We start from the raw sequence: 18,590 nt of genomic DNA, 5'->3' as shown, positions 1-18,590 counted from the left end.
TTATGCGTAAGGTGACGGTTTATGTATAATTATAATGTGGACTTTTCCAATGTCCTAATTTGTTCTCAAAATTAGGCATGGGGTCCTGTTAATAGGGTCACCCAATAAACTTAATATTAAAAACTATTTTTACAAAATGGAACTGAGTTTTGGATTCCTTGGTGCAGTTTCTCCAATTGAAATAACTTCCATCGAAGTTCAAGTTCAAAATAAACAAAATTAAGGCCTACGGTGTATCATGTTCCTGCTTACAACATGCACTACCTACATTAGTTACAAAAATCGTTGCTGAAGTCGCTGCTGCAATCAAGAAAATGAAGAGCATGCGCAATCAAACTATTGTGTAGATAAATTATTCTTTGTTACGAGAAGAGCGACCCTTCCTTTGACCTCCAAGAATACGAGAAATTTGCAATCCTCGACTGAATGCTTGGTTGAACAACATTCGCGTCTGAAATTCTGAAACAAAAGGAAACCAAGCCAGGAAGGCAACAGGAGTGAATAAAAGCAAACCCATGACTATCTCATAACCACGAGCAAGAGTTTTTACTGATTCCCAGAATCCTGCTCGTCGAACTAGAGGCTTTAGGGCTTGCGCAATCTGCAAGAAAAGAAAAATTGGAATTCAAAAACCATAGTATACTACTACAAGGAATTGATGTGCATTATTTTCGTGTCAATGAGAGTTCTGAAGTCCAATATGTTTTCACCGGTAAATGAGCTCAAACTCTCTCGGGCTCATAATCAGACAAATTCATGCTCGAGGGTAGCATATATCAGTTCAAAACAATGACAATAGTATGGAGAAAAAACAAAGCATTCACCTGTAGCATTCCCCAACCAGTTGGCATAAAGGCAAGAATGCAAACAACAATATCCCGGATAGTCATGTGAGGAAGTGCAATCAGGGTGACTAGAACAGCGACAAAAGTTAAGAATATCATCCCCTTGATTAGCCGGAAGACAAGTTGAAAATCTGCACTGAATTTCCGTCTCCCAACGGACACCGTCTGAGACAAAACGGAAAAAGAAAATCAGAAAACATAAATTTACCCCAAGACTGATCCTTTTGACATCTATAGGAATTCTAATTTGCTTAAAGTATTTGGGCAAGAAAGTGGACAAGCCTTTTGGTTCACTGATAAATTATACTACGTTTGAGAACCCCGCCCAACACACTGTCCACCAAGCAAAGACAGTGAATGGGCCATAATATTCATATTGAGAAGTCATACATCACATGAACAACTTTAACTCGCCCTACAATATACAAAGTAGCTTGCTACTGACCTTAATCACAAATAATATGAGAAAGATCACCAGCCACGAGATGCCATAGACCTGTACAAAGAAAAGGATATCCATTCAATATGCCAAACTATGAAAGCGACATAAATAGTTGCAGAAAAAAGGGAAAAACAAGGTAAAAGACTTGCCAGAAAACTTTTCGTCTTTCTAGTAAAGGTCAAGTGATAAACAAGACCATACTGGTATATAAAAAAACGTAAAGACAACAATATCTCTGCAATGATTCCACGCATTCCTGAATATTGAAGATGCTCTTGTTCCTCCTCCCACCAGGATTCCCAACTTTTTTCAGGTGTTACACCTATACCACCTTGGATGCTAATCCATTTATTCCAATCAGTCCAATCATCGACAATCTTTTGCCACTCAAACCCAGAAGGATTGAACAAGAAGGGAGCATAAAGCCAGGTTCCAACCATAAACCACATCGGTACAGTAATCATTAGATATGCAACCCCACTTCTATACGTGTGACTGAATATTTGGTATACAATAAGCAAAATCATTAGCTCAATACCCTTGACAAAGTGGCTACGGGAGTAAAGTCTATAGTTGTCTGCAAATTTAGCATGGAAAACCACAAATCCTCGACCAGTAGGTCTATATTTTGCACCTCCATGAAGCAATGTCCTTCCATAATAGTGAGTCTTTGTCCCAAGCGAAAATGTGAAGAAAACTGGAGCTAGCTGCAACTGCATTAATATGAACTCACTAAGTGCAGTTCGGAAGCCTCTTTCCAAGCCAATTTCCATCAACATGGGCAAGGCCATCAAAAACCCAATTTGAACAAAGGACTGAGAGGCGAGAGCCACTTGAAGAGGCTTATTGTCTCGAATGGCTTTTTGTGTACTCAAACCTTCTTCTAGTCCACTAAGAACAAGATAAAGGCGACCATAGAGGAATACATATACAGTGAGAACAGTTATCTGCCCAAAGTTTAAAGAGGAAAAGGAAATGTTCAGAAGCCTGAGAAATGAGAACAAAGTAAGAGCTAATTCAGGTGGTAACGTACAAGAGTGCTAAAGTAAAATCCAATTGTGGTGAAATAACAGGACAGCATTCTGAAGAAGTCAAAGCGATGGCCAAGTCGGTACACATCTCGACTCAATGTTTGTTCTCCATTTCCGTTAGCTATCTTTGCTTCAAACATAGAAATCTGGTTGAGACCCACATCTCTGCCCTTACCAACTTGTATGTATTCATGATGGGTAACGTTTCCTTCGCGGAGTGTAGAGTTGAAGCCTGCAAATAACATAGTATAATTAAATGAAGATGTGAATCAAGCATAAGGAAAATAAAGGGGAGAATTGAAAGTCACTTCACCAGCAAAAATATCTTCACTCAAATTGATAACCTTGGAGGCTTTACTAACACCCCCTCTTGTGAGGTGAAAAAGCCTATCAAAGACATCGGGATGACCATAGTGGAAGCGAACCCTACACAAACATATTTTATATGAAGCCCAACAAATGGAGATCTAAACGACACAAATAAACGAAGATCTATATATTGGAATGCATGAAAATTATTCAATAATATTTTGATTACATCTTTAGATCTTAACGGCATTATCTCTTTGCATTAGTTTTCCCTATTTCATGTGTCTCCTACTGGTGTAGTTCATCTTGAATATCACCTAACCAGAAACTAATCTAAGCATCATCAATGAACTTCCCTAAGTCTTGTGGGTTATCCAGCTACGATAGCTCAAGGGTACAAATTAGTTGTGTATATACGTATTAAATTTTATCCCTTTTATTATGATATAATACTAGTATAAATAAGAGTTAGTACTTTAGATTTATCACCACGTTGCAATAAATTGCTTTATGTCAAGTTAATATCAATTTCAGAGTACTTAATCTGTATTATCTCCTTTTCCTCTCTCTCTCTCTCCATATATATATATATGTGTGTGTGTGTGTGTGTATTATTTTAAACCCTACATTTTTTGACAAAACAAACATGATAAATATACGAACTTCCAGATATTTATATGTGAAGTTTATGATCAGAGGTCTAAAGGAATTGATTAGATAGTGCTATATAAATCTCCATTTTACTTAATAGCTGCTTTGTCAATGCATAGCTTCCACGTGGACTTATTCTATACTTTTATACCAAAGATTGAAAAATAGAAGCAAACAAACCTAAAGCTCTTTGTCAAGAAAGTATATCATACTTGATCTTATAAAGTGGTTTAAGTCTAACTCAATCTGATAGACCTGAAAGGAATAAGGGGAAGTGGATAGTGTATGAGAGAAGGAAGAGGCACAACTGATGCGATTAACTGACTAACGGTCTGGCACTTAACTACCTTTAGCAGTTAAGTGAGGAGGGAAACCATTATAAATAGGAGAGTTAGTGTAGGAGGGGGAACTTTTGGTTAATTGTTTGTTAGACAGGTTCTATCCTGTGGAGAGGGTTAGGCCTCTATTGTTCATTGTATACAGATATTCTTTTGTGAATAAAAGAGATCTTTCTTCGTTACCTGGTGTGTCTGGTGTGAGTTTTGAGTCTTGATTAGGTTCGTTGTGGAGGAATGTATCACAATCCTACAAAAATAGCTTACAAGTGAGGGTTGTCCCCACATATATATACTTATTCTCACATTATCTCTAGTCAATGTGAGACCTAAGTTTTTAACAACACATCCTGTCAGGTCCATCACTATTGGGCAACGGTGTACTACTTTGCCAAATTATATTAGAGTTGTCCACTGAGTCAAGGGCTATTGATCAAGGCATTTGTGTTTAAGTGATCACCCATGTCATTAGACACGAGGTTTAGCATGGTCCTGTATTCAAATCTCACCAGGACCAGCAATGTACTTTTTTCTCATTCCCTCACACAGACCCCTTATTTCCTACTTCTCTCCCAAAATCACGTACCTATTTTAATAATCAACACATACACAATAAAGAAAAAGCACGAACTCACTTCAGTGGATTAGCCAACAATCTCTGACCAATTGTCACAAAACTGGTCTCCTGATTTGACATGAACCATGCAAGAGAAGAAACACTGAAATCTCGGAACAAAACAACAGTCAGTGACACATTGCGAACTTTAGGTTCAATTTTTTCCCTAGAAGTACAAGGACAAAATGATTTCACCTTCCAGTAAAAATGTGCTCCCTAAGACCAAGAATACTTGGGAATCTCACTCCATCATGCTTCTTAAGGAATTCTTGCAACAAATTCCTCATTTTTAAAGCTTCTTCCATGTAGTTATCCTGTAAAAAAAGAGACAATTTAATTACGTAAAAGAGAATATGAGATAACAGTTTTGAGCTTCTCGCACAAGTATCATACCTGGTTCATATCTATTGTTTGCAAGCCTTCCCCACGTGTGAAAATTATGGCATGGTTTTGATTTTCAGGTTTGCCCTCACCTAAGATGGCTGGTCCAGGAAGCTTTATTTTATATATGACCTGATTAAGATAATAAAAGGAGACTAAAAACCAATCTGGTAATAGAAGAATAATGAATGAAATATTGTGGAGAAGAGAATGTAGGCTCAGCAACAGTTCAAGTCATGAATCGTATTTGGTCTTATGGATATGGTATAACTATTTACTTAATAGATTTAGATATACAATGAGAAACCATTGTTTCTTTAAGTTGAATTTAAATAATTTTTGCATATGTTCTGCAGTGAAAACAATCACTGGAAATATTTTTGATAATCACAACTAAAAGTTAAAACAAAAATGTTCAAATCTGAATATAAATTGAACTAAGTTGCTATAAAAGGAAGTAAGATGGGCAAAAGTTTGACCTGGTATGAACAGGTATATAAAAACAGCGCTCTACATTTGCTCAAGATGAGGGAGTGAGAGAGATGGTGGATGTCTATGCATCTGATCTCTTATAACTGATTAAAGTTAATCAATAATAAAGAAGATATCCAAAAGATGTCAAATAGCAACGACAACAAGTCATATTTGATTAGGTGAGGTAATCCGCATCTAATGTGACCAGTATTTAAAATTATATACTTTGTTAAAAAGAAACAAGTTTTCGTTCCACCACATAAACATCTAAGACATAAACATCTAAGACATAAACATCTTTGAAAAGCAGTATGCAATTATGCAGCAAGTTTGTTGTTTGTATGTTCTTCATGTGACATGTGAATGCTTCCCGAGAGTGGCCATTGCATATGCAAGCAGAGAAACTAACAGTCTGCTTGCATCTTTAGTTTTTTTCATTTCATGTTGTATATAGACCTTCCTGTTTTAGAGGATTATACATCCTCCTAGGGTTGTATTTAACCTCTTTTATGAATGAAAAAACTAAATTTTCTATCAAAAAAAAATTATTAGAAGTAAAAATGATGAAAGTATTATTTACAGCCTTTCTTTATCAAGATTAGCATACCTGGTCTAAATATTGCACAGGCTCTGTCTCTGAAGGACTACTGGATTTTGGCATAGCCTTCACCAAGCAAGAGTAATAAACCTTATTGATCTTTTTTGGTCTCTCTTTGCTAGGCTCCTCTACCTCATCAATATAGGCAACTCGAAGTGAAGGGTATCTGCCAAATAAAAGCAACCAAACCATTTGATATGTATTATTATACATCAAGGCCAGTACTATTAACCTTGGACATTTATTTACCTTGTCATAAGTCTCAATATGTCCTGTGCACGAGCAGCACGAGATCGCTTGTCAATCCCATACTGTTGACATGACACCACATATGAGAATTTCATATCAGCCACAGCTTGACACTGTGTCCATAGTGACCTTTCCCCCTTCGAGTTATCATCTGAATTTTCTATGGCCTTATAGCCTTCCATCAAATCTGCACGTTTATAACATTCATTCAGAGAAATAAAATACAAAAATAAATTTTAGAAACAATTTTCATGAACTAGTATTTCACAACCAAATTATAAGCAACAAATAAAAGACCATTTGATCAATTTAGAAGGACAGCTCACCTTCATCTTTGGCCATATCAAGAAAAGACTGGAGCTCCAAAGCTTTTCTGTAGTACATCATACCTCTGACTGCATCAACGAGAATGTTTCAATTAAATGCAACGAACAATATGAAATTGTCAGTATGAGGAAAGGATACAGTTTGTACAGCAATGTGTTAGTATGTGTGCTTGTTTGTGTTTGTGAGAGGAAGAGAAAGAGAGAACCAGTTCTGGTCAAAGTTTGGCCACGGTATGATGCCCAGCGACGAAGTTCTTCTTCTAACTCATCAGATTCATTTCCTTTAAGCTCCTCTTCACTGGAATAACCCACTCGCTGAAGAAAGTTGTTCCATTCATCTACATGCATCAATAACAAAAAAATGCAAAGAAATGCATTCATATTCATCCCTTGGATTTTCACATTTATGCAACAGTGCTTTATGGGCAAGGCTAAAACCTGGAAATATCTTTTGCAAGTAGAAGAGTATAGAAACACCATCTTCATTAGGTGAATCCAAATCGTACATGGAAAAGAGAACCTCTTCGGTGTAGTATGGCGTTAAAACCCTGCAAAGTCCATTAGGGAAAAAAACAAATTGTCCCAAGGGCATCAGTAATGGAGCACTAAATACGACCTATAAATTATTTAAATTACCTAAGAGGCAAGCCCCAAATAAATTTTGTATTTTAAATACAAAAAAAAAAAACTTTATACAGTAAATTAATCTTATTTATATTTTGTTAATCAATAAATGAATATCAATAAGCAGTTATAAGAGTATTATTGAGAGGTATGGCACTCTGTAGGACACATATCTAGATATGTATCTTACGCATATAGTATCCCACATATTTTTAGAAAAATCATATGATTGTGTCAAACACATACCACAGTTGTAAACAGCAAGAGGCGTTTATGGTGCCAATTTGTTCTTTGTGGTGTTTTGAATGAGTGAACCTTGAATAATTTATACCTGGTGTATACAGCAGAATTTTCTAACAAAAAAAGCTGTGTGTTCAATTTTTAAGTTCAACAGGATGATAGTCTCAATTCATACCCATTAAACTTATATTTCATGCACCACAATTTCAAGCTGAGGTTCTAAGAAACAAATTATTAAAGCTTTCAACCAGATACTTTTTTAGCTGTGGAATCTTTGTTTCCTTCTTTGGCCATCTTCCAAAAATGTTTATTGCTGAAAGCTTCCCGTAAACCAAATAAACAGTTTTTATTGTCTATCACAATATATTATAATAATCCATAAAATTGACCAGCTAAAACTTGTCATATAGGCACTTTAAATATTTAAAATCCTTCAAACTAACAAATTGGATAGCTTCTCGTACTGAGAAATATTTGAATCTTCATTCCGTCAATAAAATTGAAATATTGTACTGAAAGGAATTTACTCAAATAATGTAAATAACATTTTGGAACAAAATTAAATGAAAACTTACGAGAATGAAAGCATATTGCGAACTTTGGGTGCTGTAGGCATATCCATATACAGTGAATTAGAGAAAAACGAAATGCGCCTTTTAGCTTCTAAGTTAGATGGCACATCCATTGCTGATTCTTTAGTTGTAAGCAGTAAGTTAAGCCGTTTAATCTACAAATATAGAAAAATGTAAGCAGATCATCAGATTTACTTCACTAATCAAATTTTCAGTAGAATACTTTATTGAGTGGCAAACCTTCTCTGTCCAAGCTTCAGTAACTGGTTCAATTGGAAACCTGATAGCCCCTTCAGATGCAAATAACTGATATTGTTGCTCAAGAAGAAGCATTCCCTCATGTCCAGATCCACCGTGGATTGAATCTACCAAGCTACTCAAAAAAAATGATACAAAATAATATTCAGTGGGACAATGCCCTTTATAAATGCTGGAAACATGGGATTCATTATCAGTACCTGAATATATGATCCTCCATCATTATATCTCTAGTCACTACCTCCAGCATATCCTGGAATAGAAGCACAATTTGATCCCTGTCTTCATGCTTATTCTCTAACTGTAATCAATAAAAAGCTTGATAAGATTTAACAAGCTAAAGATTATAAACTAAAATGCAAATTAGATAAGGGAGCTAAACATTACCAAATAATTTATTAGCTTAACAAATTGCTCATAAAGGCTAGGAAGTGCACTGAGTCTGAATTCACTGCTAAGGTCATCAGCTTCAATATGTTTGTCTACTTCGGAGAAAATGTATTCTATGACCCTGAAATGAAGGGATTCAACAAACTAGAAAATAAGTTTACATAAACAAAGAATCATATAGAAGTCAATTAGATTAGACTGATTTCCAAAAGCCATGATATGTTATTATGTAGATCTACATAAGAATACTACGAGTATTATTACTCAGAACAAAAGCAACTGCGTAATACTTCTTTGAGAGACTTACTGTTTTTCACGGTCCCCTTGAACCAAGTACTTAAAAATGCTCTTAAAAGAAGCATAGCACTCCTTAATAGCAGAATACATATAATGGTCAGTGTTAATTCTTTTTCTCAACTCTCTATCCTTTCCATTGCTGTCCTTGGCCATATCCAATGCAATTGGAATCTACAAAACAGATCATTGTTAAATGGACAGAAAAGATAGCAGAATTTTACATGATTTTAAAAAAATCAACAAATAAACCTTGCTAGCAAGTAGAAATGGTGGCCACTGTATAAGGTCCAACTCACGATCAGCCCAGTATGGCACAAGCAAAAGATCCATTTCCCTGTGTGGTACAAGTATAACCACCTCAGTTCAATATTGTTAAAAGAGTACAGTACTCTACTAGAGAAAAAAGATTAAAAACCAAAATTGCAAATGTATCCTCCAGATTACCCATTACTGATAAGATCTTCCTCTCTAAAACTAGTGATTATTTGATTCCATAGTTGTGCAAATCTGGCAGCTTCTTTACCTTTGTTATTTGGGATCTGTATCAATAAGCCAATGTGAATTTAATGAAATGATGTTTAAATTTTTCCGTCATCTAAAAAGGTGAAAAAATATTTAACCAGATCAAATCTGCGAGATAAAGTGGCCTTTAATCCTTTTTTCCTCGGCTCACTCTTTTCCTCTGGGATCAAACAGGCATTGAAGGCACCAGGCAACGAATCAAATCGAGATCTAAGCATTCCCAGTGTCCTTATCTAACATCAGTAAAGAATTAAACAGTTCCAAGGTTAGAACAAGAAAACCATATATAAGTTCAGCATAAATAAGGGAACAATCTCGAGACTACAAATTCTTAGATAAATAAACATTCATAAAGTTAAAATCCCTAAAACTTTTACTTGAAAATGGCTTAGTTTCTTATTGTACTAGTTGAGAAGGATATAAGGGACTGTATGTGGGAGAGTTTGAGAGAGCTTGTACACTCCTCTTGTATGTTCTCATGGTATTCTTCTTCAAAAGTTGACATCTTTCATTCTGAACTTTATTTCTTTAAAATTTAAAACTTTCTAATCAACTTGTACATCTCTTCATTTTGATTTCAAACATATTTTTTTACATTATGCTTTCCTAAATTTAGCTAAAACAACAACACCCTTACCAGTTCAACCAAATAAGACAAGCAAACTTGAAATGGAAGCAAATATAAACTAGAATATTCAACATGAAAACAATGCCCCAAGACTCAAAAAGCTAAATTCCCAGTATATAAATAACTAAAACAATACATCTGAAATAATAAACTCTAATTATAGAGTAAACTTTGAATGCAATACAATAATTATGAGTATCATTTGCTTATCAAGTTTAGATCAACAAAAAAAAAAGAAACAAAGAACATACAATCACCACATATGATGGTGGGGCATAAATGGAAGAAGCTGCTGGAAAATATTAAGAGAAACAGAAAAAAAAAATGACAGGAAATAATTGTCAATGACCTGCATGACAACATAGAACTAAGCACCGTTTTATAATCAAGGAACTTGATACATAAAGTGTCGTGCAAACATCAGAATGTGATAGCAACAAAAGAAGCTACAATAATTACCTAAATCGGAATCAGAGTAAAATAAATTACTGTAATATCATGTTGAAAATAAATGTAAGGAAAAACTGCTTGAAGAACTGCCAACAATCGGGGAAAAGAGTGCATTGGGGGTAGTGTAAGCAAACAAGCAATAAATAAAAACACCACAATCGAAAACAATCCTTCAAGAGAAGGATTTAGAAGTGGACAATCTACTGACCTCTCCGAGTCTACGGAATGCACCATAAATACCACCAAATAATGTAGAGAATATGGCATACCAAATCTGAGTATCCATAAAGTATACCTAAAAAAGAAAAGAGAAGTTGGATAACTGCATGACATATATTGAAATTTTGAACACTAACCAAATCAGGTACTTGTAAACACATACCAGAATAATTGGAGACCAAAGTGCAACAACAACACCAAGATTTTTTCGAGCTGCAAAGCACAAAACCTATAAATTCATTTTGAAAAAAAATATATAATAGCAAAAAAGGAAAGAGTTCCAGCTTACTACCACGGGGAAAGAATTCATGCCACTGAAAATTTGAGATTTTTACACTCATTATAGCTTTTGTTGGTTCTACCAGAGGTTTTATCTATAGTAAGAATCAAAGATACATATAATTAAAAAAAGTAAAATTGATATATTTTAAAATAAACAGATGAACGAAAAGATATCGCCACCTCTATACAGTAACTGAAAGCTAGCTTCGTAATTATAAGGAGAACCCAAAACATTGTGTACCTGACGTTATATACAAGATACATTAAGATTAGATTCCAAGGAAAATAATACCATTCACAATTTAAAGGAACTTCTCAAACTAGATTCTTACTTGAAAAGGGAAAATGTACTTTCATGCATTCCCCTACCAACATAGAGTCGTGGCTGCCAATTACAAAGAATAAAAATCAACAATTTAAATTCAGTATCTCAGGTGCAAAAGCAAAAACCAACTGTTTTTATGTGTACCAGCCAAAAAGAATACAAAAAAAAACAGGGATTCAATATCACCTACCTGTGACCACCACATCATAAGCATCACAATCCTATAGTTTGACCTCTCAAGAAAACGCCGAATGAGTGGGAACAGAAACAGCATGGCAGCTAGCATATTTGGTGACAGGTATACAACAACAGCCATAAAAAAGAATGAAGGCGAATTTGAATTGCTTCCAAACCAACTTTGTATCGTCTGAGCAAACCCAGGAGGATTTTCCCAAGTATAAGCATAACTAACTGATAGAACAATCACCCATGCTGCAGCTGAAACAACTTTTAGAATGTATCTCAACTTAACATGAATTGACATGCTCCATTGTGCTTTCCAACTGAGGATTACGTCCAGAATAGCTGCCCATGTAAACGTAAAGTAAAAATAATAACCATAAGTAACTTACACTTTCATAATGCCAAGAATGTTCAAAAAACTATGACTTTCATAATGCCAAGAATGTTCAAAAAACTATGGGTGCTTTCTGTGGCCTTCTGCTTGCATTATCTACGCAATATCACCTCAACTTTTTAAAATGGCCGTCAAATAGCAAGTAAAAAACAAAAAATTTTCACTAAATAAATCTTCCATTGATGTTTGTCAGTTGTACAGTTTCATGTTAAACAGACAAGCATTAAAAATGAAGAACAGAGGGCTCAAGAATAGAAGCCAGAGGGGAAATATAGGCTAAAACTTTATGCAGAAACAAACTACTAAATACAGAAATATAAATCTGGGTATTGAGAAGTATCTGCAACCAATATATGGGCTGGTAAGATTTGCTATTACCTACCTTGTCCAAGCTTCAATATAGCTGCAGTTATAAACACACTAAGGACCTTCTTGAAAACATTCACGTCAAATATTGCTCTTGCATCCCCAGTTCCATTCCAAGCAACAATAATCATAGCCTAAAGATAAATTTGCTCTCTCAGAAATGGATTTATTTTGCTAGATATTGAAGGGAAAAATCACTCATGCCAATTGTGAAGGACAATAGACAAATTCTTACCTGTAAGCATAGAATAAAAAAACCCCACATGCGATCAAAACTTCTGAAAATATGCCAAAATGACCTTATCTCAACAAAGTTGACTTTTCCAACCCATTTGTCCCTGTTAACTGGTTTGTTATCCTGCATATTCAAGTATATAAGAAGGCGCAAAATTCAGTGGCAGGTACAAGTTCTAGGCTTTCAGCATTAGCTTATCCAAATGCACTTCGCTTACAACAATGAGAATTTAAAAAAGCACCCCATTTAACATTCCAAATCAGTATCATAATCAAATGCAGAAATTTTCCTTCCCATTTTCAAAGAAAAAAAAAACAATCCAAGCAGTCATTGATTATCACATAATGATTATTTACAGAAAAAAGGCATATCATAACCAGTAATCAACAAATATATAATGCATGCATCTATAGATCAATTTTCAATGAATTATACAGCTCCTTGTCAACTTCGAAACATTTTATTTGTTAAGAACTAAATTTATAAAACTTCTATATTAAGAAAAAATAAATGTTTATAACAAATAAGAAATTTAGAACACAATCAATGCTTACATTAGATTTGTCAAAATTTAACTGCTCAACTGGCAGGCAAAAAAAATCGGCATCAGCACGCATTGGCCAACCAAGCCGAAAACAATCAGCTGACCTGCAATTGTCATTGAAAATCAATACCAAGACAGATACGAATAAAAGGGGAAAATCAATACCAAGACAGATACGAATAAAAGGGGAAAATCAATTAATTATACCAGAAATATTCATTTAAATCATCATAGTTCCTCCATTGTGAATGCTTTGACCTCCCTTTTTTGCTCCGTTCAGCTTCCTATTGGGCAGAGCAATCATTAATTTTTTGGGACATAATAATATGAATAACTAATGGATGTGCTACATATAGAGATAAAGAAAACAAAATAGAAGAAAATAATGAAATGCAGAAAGCACCTTTGCAATCACATCATATATTGGAGTTACAACTTTCCTTAAGAAAGCCTCTTCTTCACCTCCATAGGCAGGCTTGACATTCTCTCCAGTCATTGGACTAACATTACCAGCAAGAATACCGTACAATTCAAAAGCCATCTACAACAAGCACCATAAAATGAGATCAAAAAAACTTTTGGTTCCTTCTGAAAAAACTCACTTAATACCAACCAAGTGAATGCTGACAAAACCAAGAACATGTATCTGTCAGGGATAGGAACATTCATTATGATTTTGGGAATTGTACATTATCCAGGCCTCACAAGTAAAATGCTCATCTTGAGGATGCATGTTAAAACTATAAAACCATTAGGAAATAAAACAACACCAAAACTATGACAAGATTTATTTTAAGATACGAACTTTATTTTAAATATTATTTTCAGTTTGGTTCTAGTCTGTTTAGAACACCAACGAACACAAGCTTTTTTCTACTTTTTTTCCATGTTAAATGCAATGTGAAAAAACAATTGCTTCAGGGATGGGAACATTCGTTATGATTTTGGGAATTGTACATTATCCGGGCCTCACAAGTAAAATGCTCATCTTGAGGATGCATGTTAAAACTATAAAACCACTAGGAAATAAAACACCACCAAAACTATGACAAGATTTATTTTAAGACAAGAACTTTATTTTAAATTTTATTTTCAGTTTGGTGCTAGTCTGTTTAGAACACCAACGAACACAAGCTTTTTTCTACTTTTTTTCCATGTTAAATGCAATGTGAAAAAAAAATTGCTTCTCTTTTATTGCAACCCAGAACCAAACACAAGGAATAGTCGAATGCCTCACTACAAGAGAAGAAATCTTGACATCAAGTTTTCACAAAGAAATTTATCAAGGGTTCTAAGAAAGCTTTTGGCTTAGAATTGACAGATAAAGACATCTTCACTTCAAACTGTTGTAATTATAGAAGGGGAATATTTCACACAATAGTTACCCAATAAGAGGTAAAATGGATAATGGACCAAGTCCAATCCCTGTGGTTAATCCTGTTATAATATTTGGAATTAAAGCGTACAAGATTCAAGCAAGTAGGCAGAAAGGGTGATGACAGGGATAACGTGACTGAAAAAATCAAGAAAATAAGTTTAAATTGAAATTATGTTCCATTACTATTAATAATTTATCTTCCCACTAACACATCTTTTACATATAAATACACATCTTTGTAAACAACATAGATTGGATAAGTCATAAAGCTTACGTGGTGATAGATATAGCAAAGGCATTCTGGCATGAATCTTAGGTTGGCAGCTTCACCCCATATCAGAAGATACAGACCCATATATAGTAGCTTACGCTGCTGCACTTCTTGTTGTATGGTTGGCAACCTGCAACATTCCACAATATATCTTACAATAGAAACTCAAATAAGCATACACAACATGGGAAACAAATTAAGAGTTAAAATTAAAACAAGATGCAAAAATCTGCTTTTAAAATTGAAAGTCACAAATAAATGTAAAGAATATTATTATGATTTAAAAATATAGAAAAACTATAACATAATAACAACTTCAAAAGCTTTCTTATCCCCAAAAGTATGTATAGCTGCTCAAGTTAATAAAAAAAACAATTGCAGTATCTTTTAACATTAAGAGAACAGAAACTCTCACCAAAGGCTACTCTTCCGACCCAAATACTTGCACCACTTTTTGTAATTCTTAAAAAGTTTCTTCATCACTTCAGTAAGTGCCCGTTCGTCCAACTAAGGAAAAAATCCATACAAGTTAAAAGCAGATTTTAACAAAATATTGTATGAATATATTTCTAGGTGATCATAATGAAAATAAAGATATTGGAATAAGCAAACTGGAATTGTTCAGAACAGCAACCATAAGGAAGGAAAAAAGTCTCCTCTGAGCATCTTGAAATTTCCACAAAATTTCATTTAGCTAATTTCAACACAAATAAAAATAACCAAGTGTTAAATTACTTGTTCTGTACCGTCCCTCCCTCCCCGGGGAAAAAAAAAGCGTATCTATATCTAAAGTCTAAAGTAGCACTGAACTTTATAATTAAATTGAGTCACACTCTGTACAGAACCCAGCTTCAATATGAAACTATTAAGTTAAAACACATTAAAAAGCTTTAGAAACTAAATGACAACTAAAAACTTGAAAGTAAACCCTACCTTTGGCTGTTGATCAGGCTTGGGAAATTGCCTGATGTGCACATTTGCAAGCAATAAGATCAAATGCTCTCTCTGATTTGCTACATTGTGCTTCTGTATTTCGAACAAGAAGTGGAAGCAATTTGCATTGCTGTTGTTAGTAATAAATACATCATGTTCTGTTCAACTAATTCAAATTTAATACAAGACCCAACTGAATAAAGAAGTGAACAGTTGCAGACTCAAACTTACCTGAAATCCAAACATTACGCCAAGCCAGTCCAGAACGTCTTCATCTTTTTTTTTCTTGTAGTCCTTTGGCCAGACTAGACCCCTTGTATTACGAAGAGCATATACAGCCGCTTGGATCTGTGAAAAGTGATCAGCAAGTATTTTCATTAAAACTAGGAGTACAGAATATGAACATAACAATAGTACATATAGAGATAGAGATCATACCTCAGGAAATCTCATTATTGCCTGATTTGCACTATCAGGATCAAGAGGAAGAATATTATAAGGTACTAAGATCTCTGTTTTCTCAGCAACTTTATCTTGAGTCTCCAAAATCTGTTCCAACAGCAAATCAATCATTAATTATAAGTGTAAAGACAGGTGAAAACAAAATTGCAATGAATATCTTATTTAAATATTGATAACATCATAGGAGTTACAACAAGATAACCTCTCGATCAACTTCCATAGATTGTGTCATGTTAACAGCCTTCAAAACCTCAAAAAGAACATTAGCAGTCTGATATGCCTTGGTAAGTTGTGCACTGAAAGTAAGAGGACACACTCACTATAAGTACAAGATAGACAAATAACATATCACACTGCACACTACGTAGACAACATACCGATCAGCTTTATCAGCAGCATTTTGTAAGGCTTGGATATATTTTTTGTAGTAATGCTGATAAAAGCTCTGCATCTCACGAGCATCACTTTTCTTTACTCTTCCTTTCAATGTTGGATCATTTTCCTAAAATTGGAAATAGATGTTAAAAGATACACCAATTAAATCGATATAAGGGCATTATCATCCTTAAATCTAGTAGGTGGCTGTCCATTCTAAACAGGAAAAATGTTCATAAATAAGGCAGCTTATAGTCCAAATACGTAAGAACACTTAAAATCCTAGGCGAGGAACCAATTATTAATTTTCTGCAATGGTTATAAACATATTTATTATAACTCAAGATAATATCCGAGAGCTGATTCATTTTTTCTTTCAACACTGATGGTCTGTTTGGTTTTAGAAAACGTGTTTCACTTTCTTGTTTCCATCTCCTCTTCAGAAATAATTCCAAAAATGCCACTTAATTTCCTGTTATATATTTTCTATTTTCTTGTTCTTACTTTTTACCATTGCTGGTGCAAATATTTGAAAACAGAAAACAAGACAAATTTTTAACTATTGAAAAAGACATATTATAATTATATATTTGTAACAGTATCTTGTATAAATGAAACAAAAAATTATCAATGCTTACTCTTTCCAAACGTTGAAGAAGGGCAGTTTTGAATTGCCGAACTCCACGACCACTTGAAGTAGGATCCAGTCTATGAGCTTTCTCAAACGCATAAAATCGGCCTACAATAGAAAAATACGCATGCCCCACAAAAAAGTACATTCAAGCGTCAAAAGGTGTGTAGTAAACTCTTCACAGCCAATGGAAGCTTGGAAAACTGGAATAGCAATAAAAGGTTTACATAACTTCACAAAGGGTGTGTTTGGTTAAACAATTTAACTAAGCACTTATTATATAATCCATTCTTATAAGTGGACTTATGTCACAAATTTGACCATCGACCTTGTTGAAATAAGCTAAAAAGAGATCAATCTAACGAGCTACAGCGAGACGCTTGCTGAAATCAGTTAAAAAGGGCTTATGGAAGTTGCAAGCTATCTTTATAAGTTCAAACAAGCTGCTCCAGTCACTCCAAATGCCTGTGGAGGAAACATGGTACCGGCCACTACGCAAGCAAGCAGTTCCGTCCAAGCATGAACACGCACGTGGACACTAAGGATAGGTCACATTACCACATTTCCAATTATAAAATCAACGCAACAATCAGAACAACACTGAAAAGCAACAACTCCACGTGAAGCATTCCGGTATACAAGAACAGACGGAAGTTTCGGCATGGCAACGCGGAAAACGAAGAGTCGAGAAAGTCCAGCATGAAACAAACTTACAGAGATAAGCAACTCTGGGGTGAGTCTTCTCGACCTCATTAGCAACACGAAGAATCGGTGCAATCTCGACAAGAGACGACGGAACGACCTCACTGTCAAATATTGCCTCGCCAAGGTTCCCGGCCGTTTGCGTCCGCGTGATCCGCCTCTGCGGCTGTCCTTGCGGCTCCGACGACGGCCCCGCCCTCGACGACATCCTCCCACGGATCTAACTCCCCCTTCCGTTTCACCAAAAACAGCAATGTGCACTGTAGCGAAAGAAAATCTTGCATGCAAAACCAGTGCACTGAGACGAAAACGCGAAGCACAAAGCCGTGGTTCTCGTGAAGGAAGAGAGTGTAAATAAATTAAAGATTGAAGATCTTGGCGGTGAAAGGAAGAAGAAGAACCCTAGGAGAGATGGAAATGGCAGATGAAGTGAGAGTGTGAGTGTTTGCAAAGAAAAGCAAAGAAAAGCAAAGACAGAAAGGAATGTTGTTTGAGAAGTTCAAAGGGGTTACTATCGAGGACAGAGAAGCTTTCTTAGACCCCTGTATAGTAAGCTACGTGGTACATTTCGTCAAGCGAAGTCGTAGACTGGGTCCCTTTCTTTCATTTTGGACTTTGGGTCAACCAAAATGCACAACTCTTCGCCGAAATTTACGGTTGTGCCATTCACCTCCTCGTTCAAATTTTAAACTCCAACGGCAATTTTTTATAGTTTATATCCTGCCTTTTGCTGTCAGTTTTTTCATTATTGTTTAAATCATGAAATTCTCGCAGTCTTGAGAGAATTATTTGATAGATTAATTTAATATTTTACTTTTAAGTTTTATAATAGTTTGAAATAATTAAATTTTGTAAATATTATTTAAATTTTTTCAACTGATTTTTTAACTGTTTATATTTAAAATATACATCTGAAATCAATTTTAGTAGTATACTAAAAAGTAAGTTATCAACTGTCGTCAATTCAAATATCTTTTACTCGTATCTGTTATCTTTATATTAAATCAAATTAACTCGCTTTCTGTTTCAATAAATGCAAATCAATTTTTCAC

General features: G+C 34.8%; 1 protein-coding gene across 1 annotated transcript; it reads right to left on the bottom strand.

Annotated features, from left to right (window-relative positions):
• Window positions 1-71: 71 nt before the first annotated feature.
• LOC124834445 (callose synthase 3-like) lies at window positions 72-18,048 on the bottom strand. Its single transcript, XM_047309132.2, has 42 exons — window positions 17,551-18,048; window positions 16,844-16,944; window positions 16,208-16,332; window positions 16,033-16,126; window positions 15,807-15,917; window positions 15,600-15,716; window positions 15,369-15,461; window positions 14,851-14,942; window positions 14,439-14,565; window positions 13,190-13,327; window positions 12,994-13,070; window positions 12,797-12,890; window positions 12,243-12,365; window positions 12,024-12,141; window positions 11,255-11,589; window positions 11,072-11,124; window positions 10,920-10,980; window positions 10,750-10,831; window positions 10,621-10,670; window positions 10,447-10,533; window positions 9,259-9,393; window positions 9,083-9,177; window positions 8,888-8,972; window positions 8,649-8,809; window positions 8,339-8,462; window positions 8,152-8,252; window positions 7,934-8,066; window positions 7,697-7,848; window positions 6,696-6,805; window positions 6,464-6,595; window positions 6,258-6,326; window positions 5,932-6,118; window positions 5,692-5,848; window positions 4,623-4,742; window positions 4,425-4,543; window positions 4,249-4,332; window positions 2,632-2,744; window positions 2,321-2,550; window positions 1,437-2,234; window positions 1,291-1,341; window positions 825-1,010; window positions 72-601 (listed from the first exon to the last, which is right to left on the bottom strand). The coding sequence occupies exons 1-42, from the start codon at window positions 17,744-17,746 to the stop codon at window positions 353-355; spliced, it is 5,865 nt and encodes a 1,954-aa protein (XP_047165088.2). The 5' UTR covers window positions 17,747-18,048; the 3' UTR covers window positions 72-352.
• Window positions 18,049-18,590: the final 542 nt, after the last annotated feature.

Source organism: Vigna umbellata, chromosome 8 (assembly GCF_029865625.1).
Source record: "Vigna umbellata cultivar VRB3 chromosome 8, Vumbellata_1.0, whole genome shotgun sequence".
Lineage (NCBI taxonomy): Eukaryota > Viridiplantae > Streptophyta > Magnoliopsida > Fabales > Fabaceae > Vigna > Vigna umbellata.
This window is presented reverse-complemented; position numbering and strand designations above follow the sequence as displayed.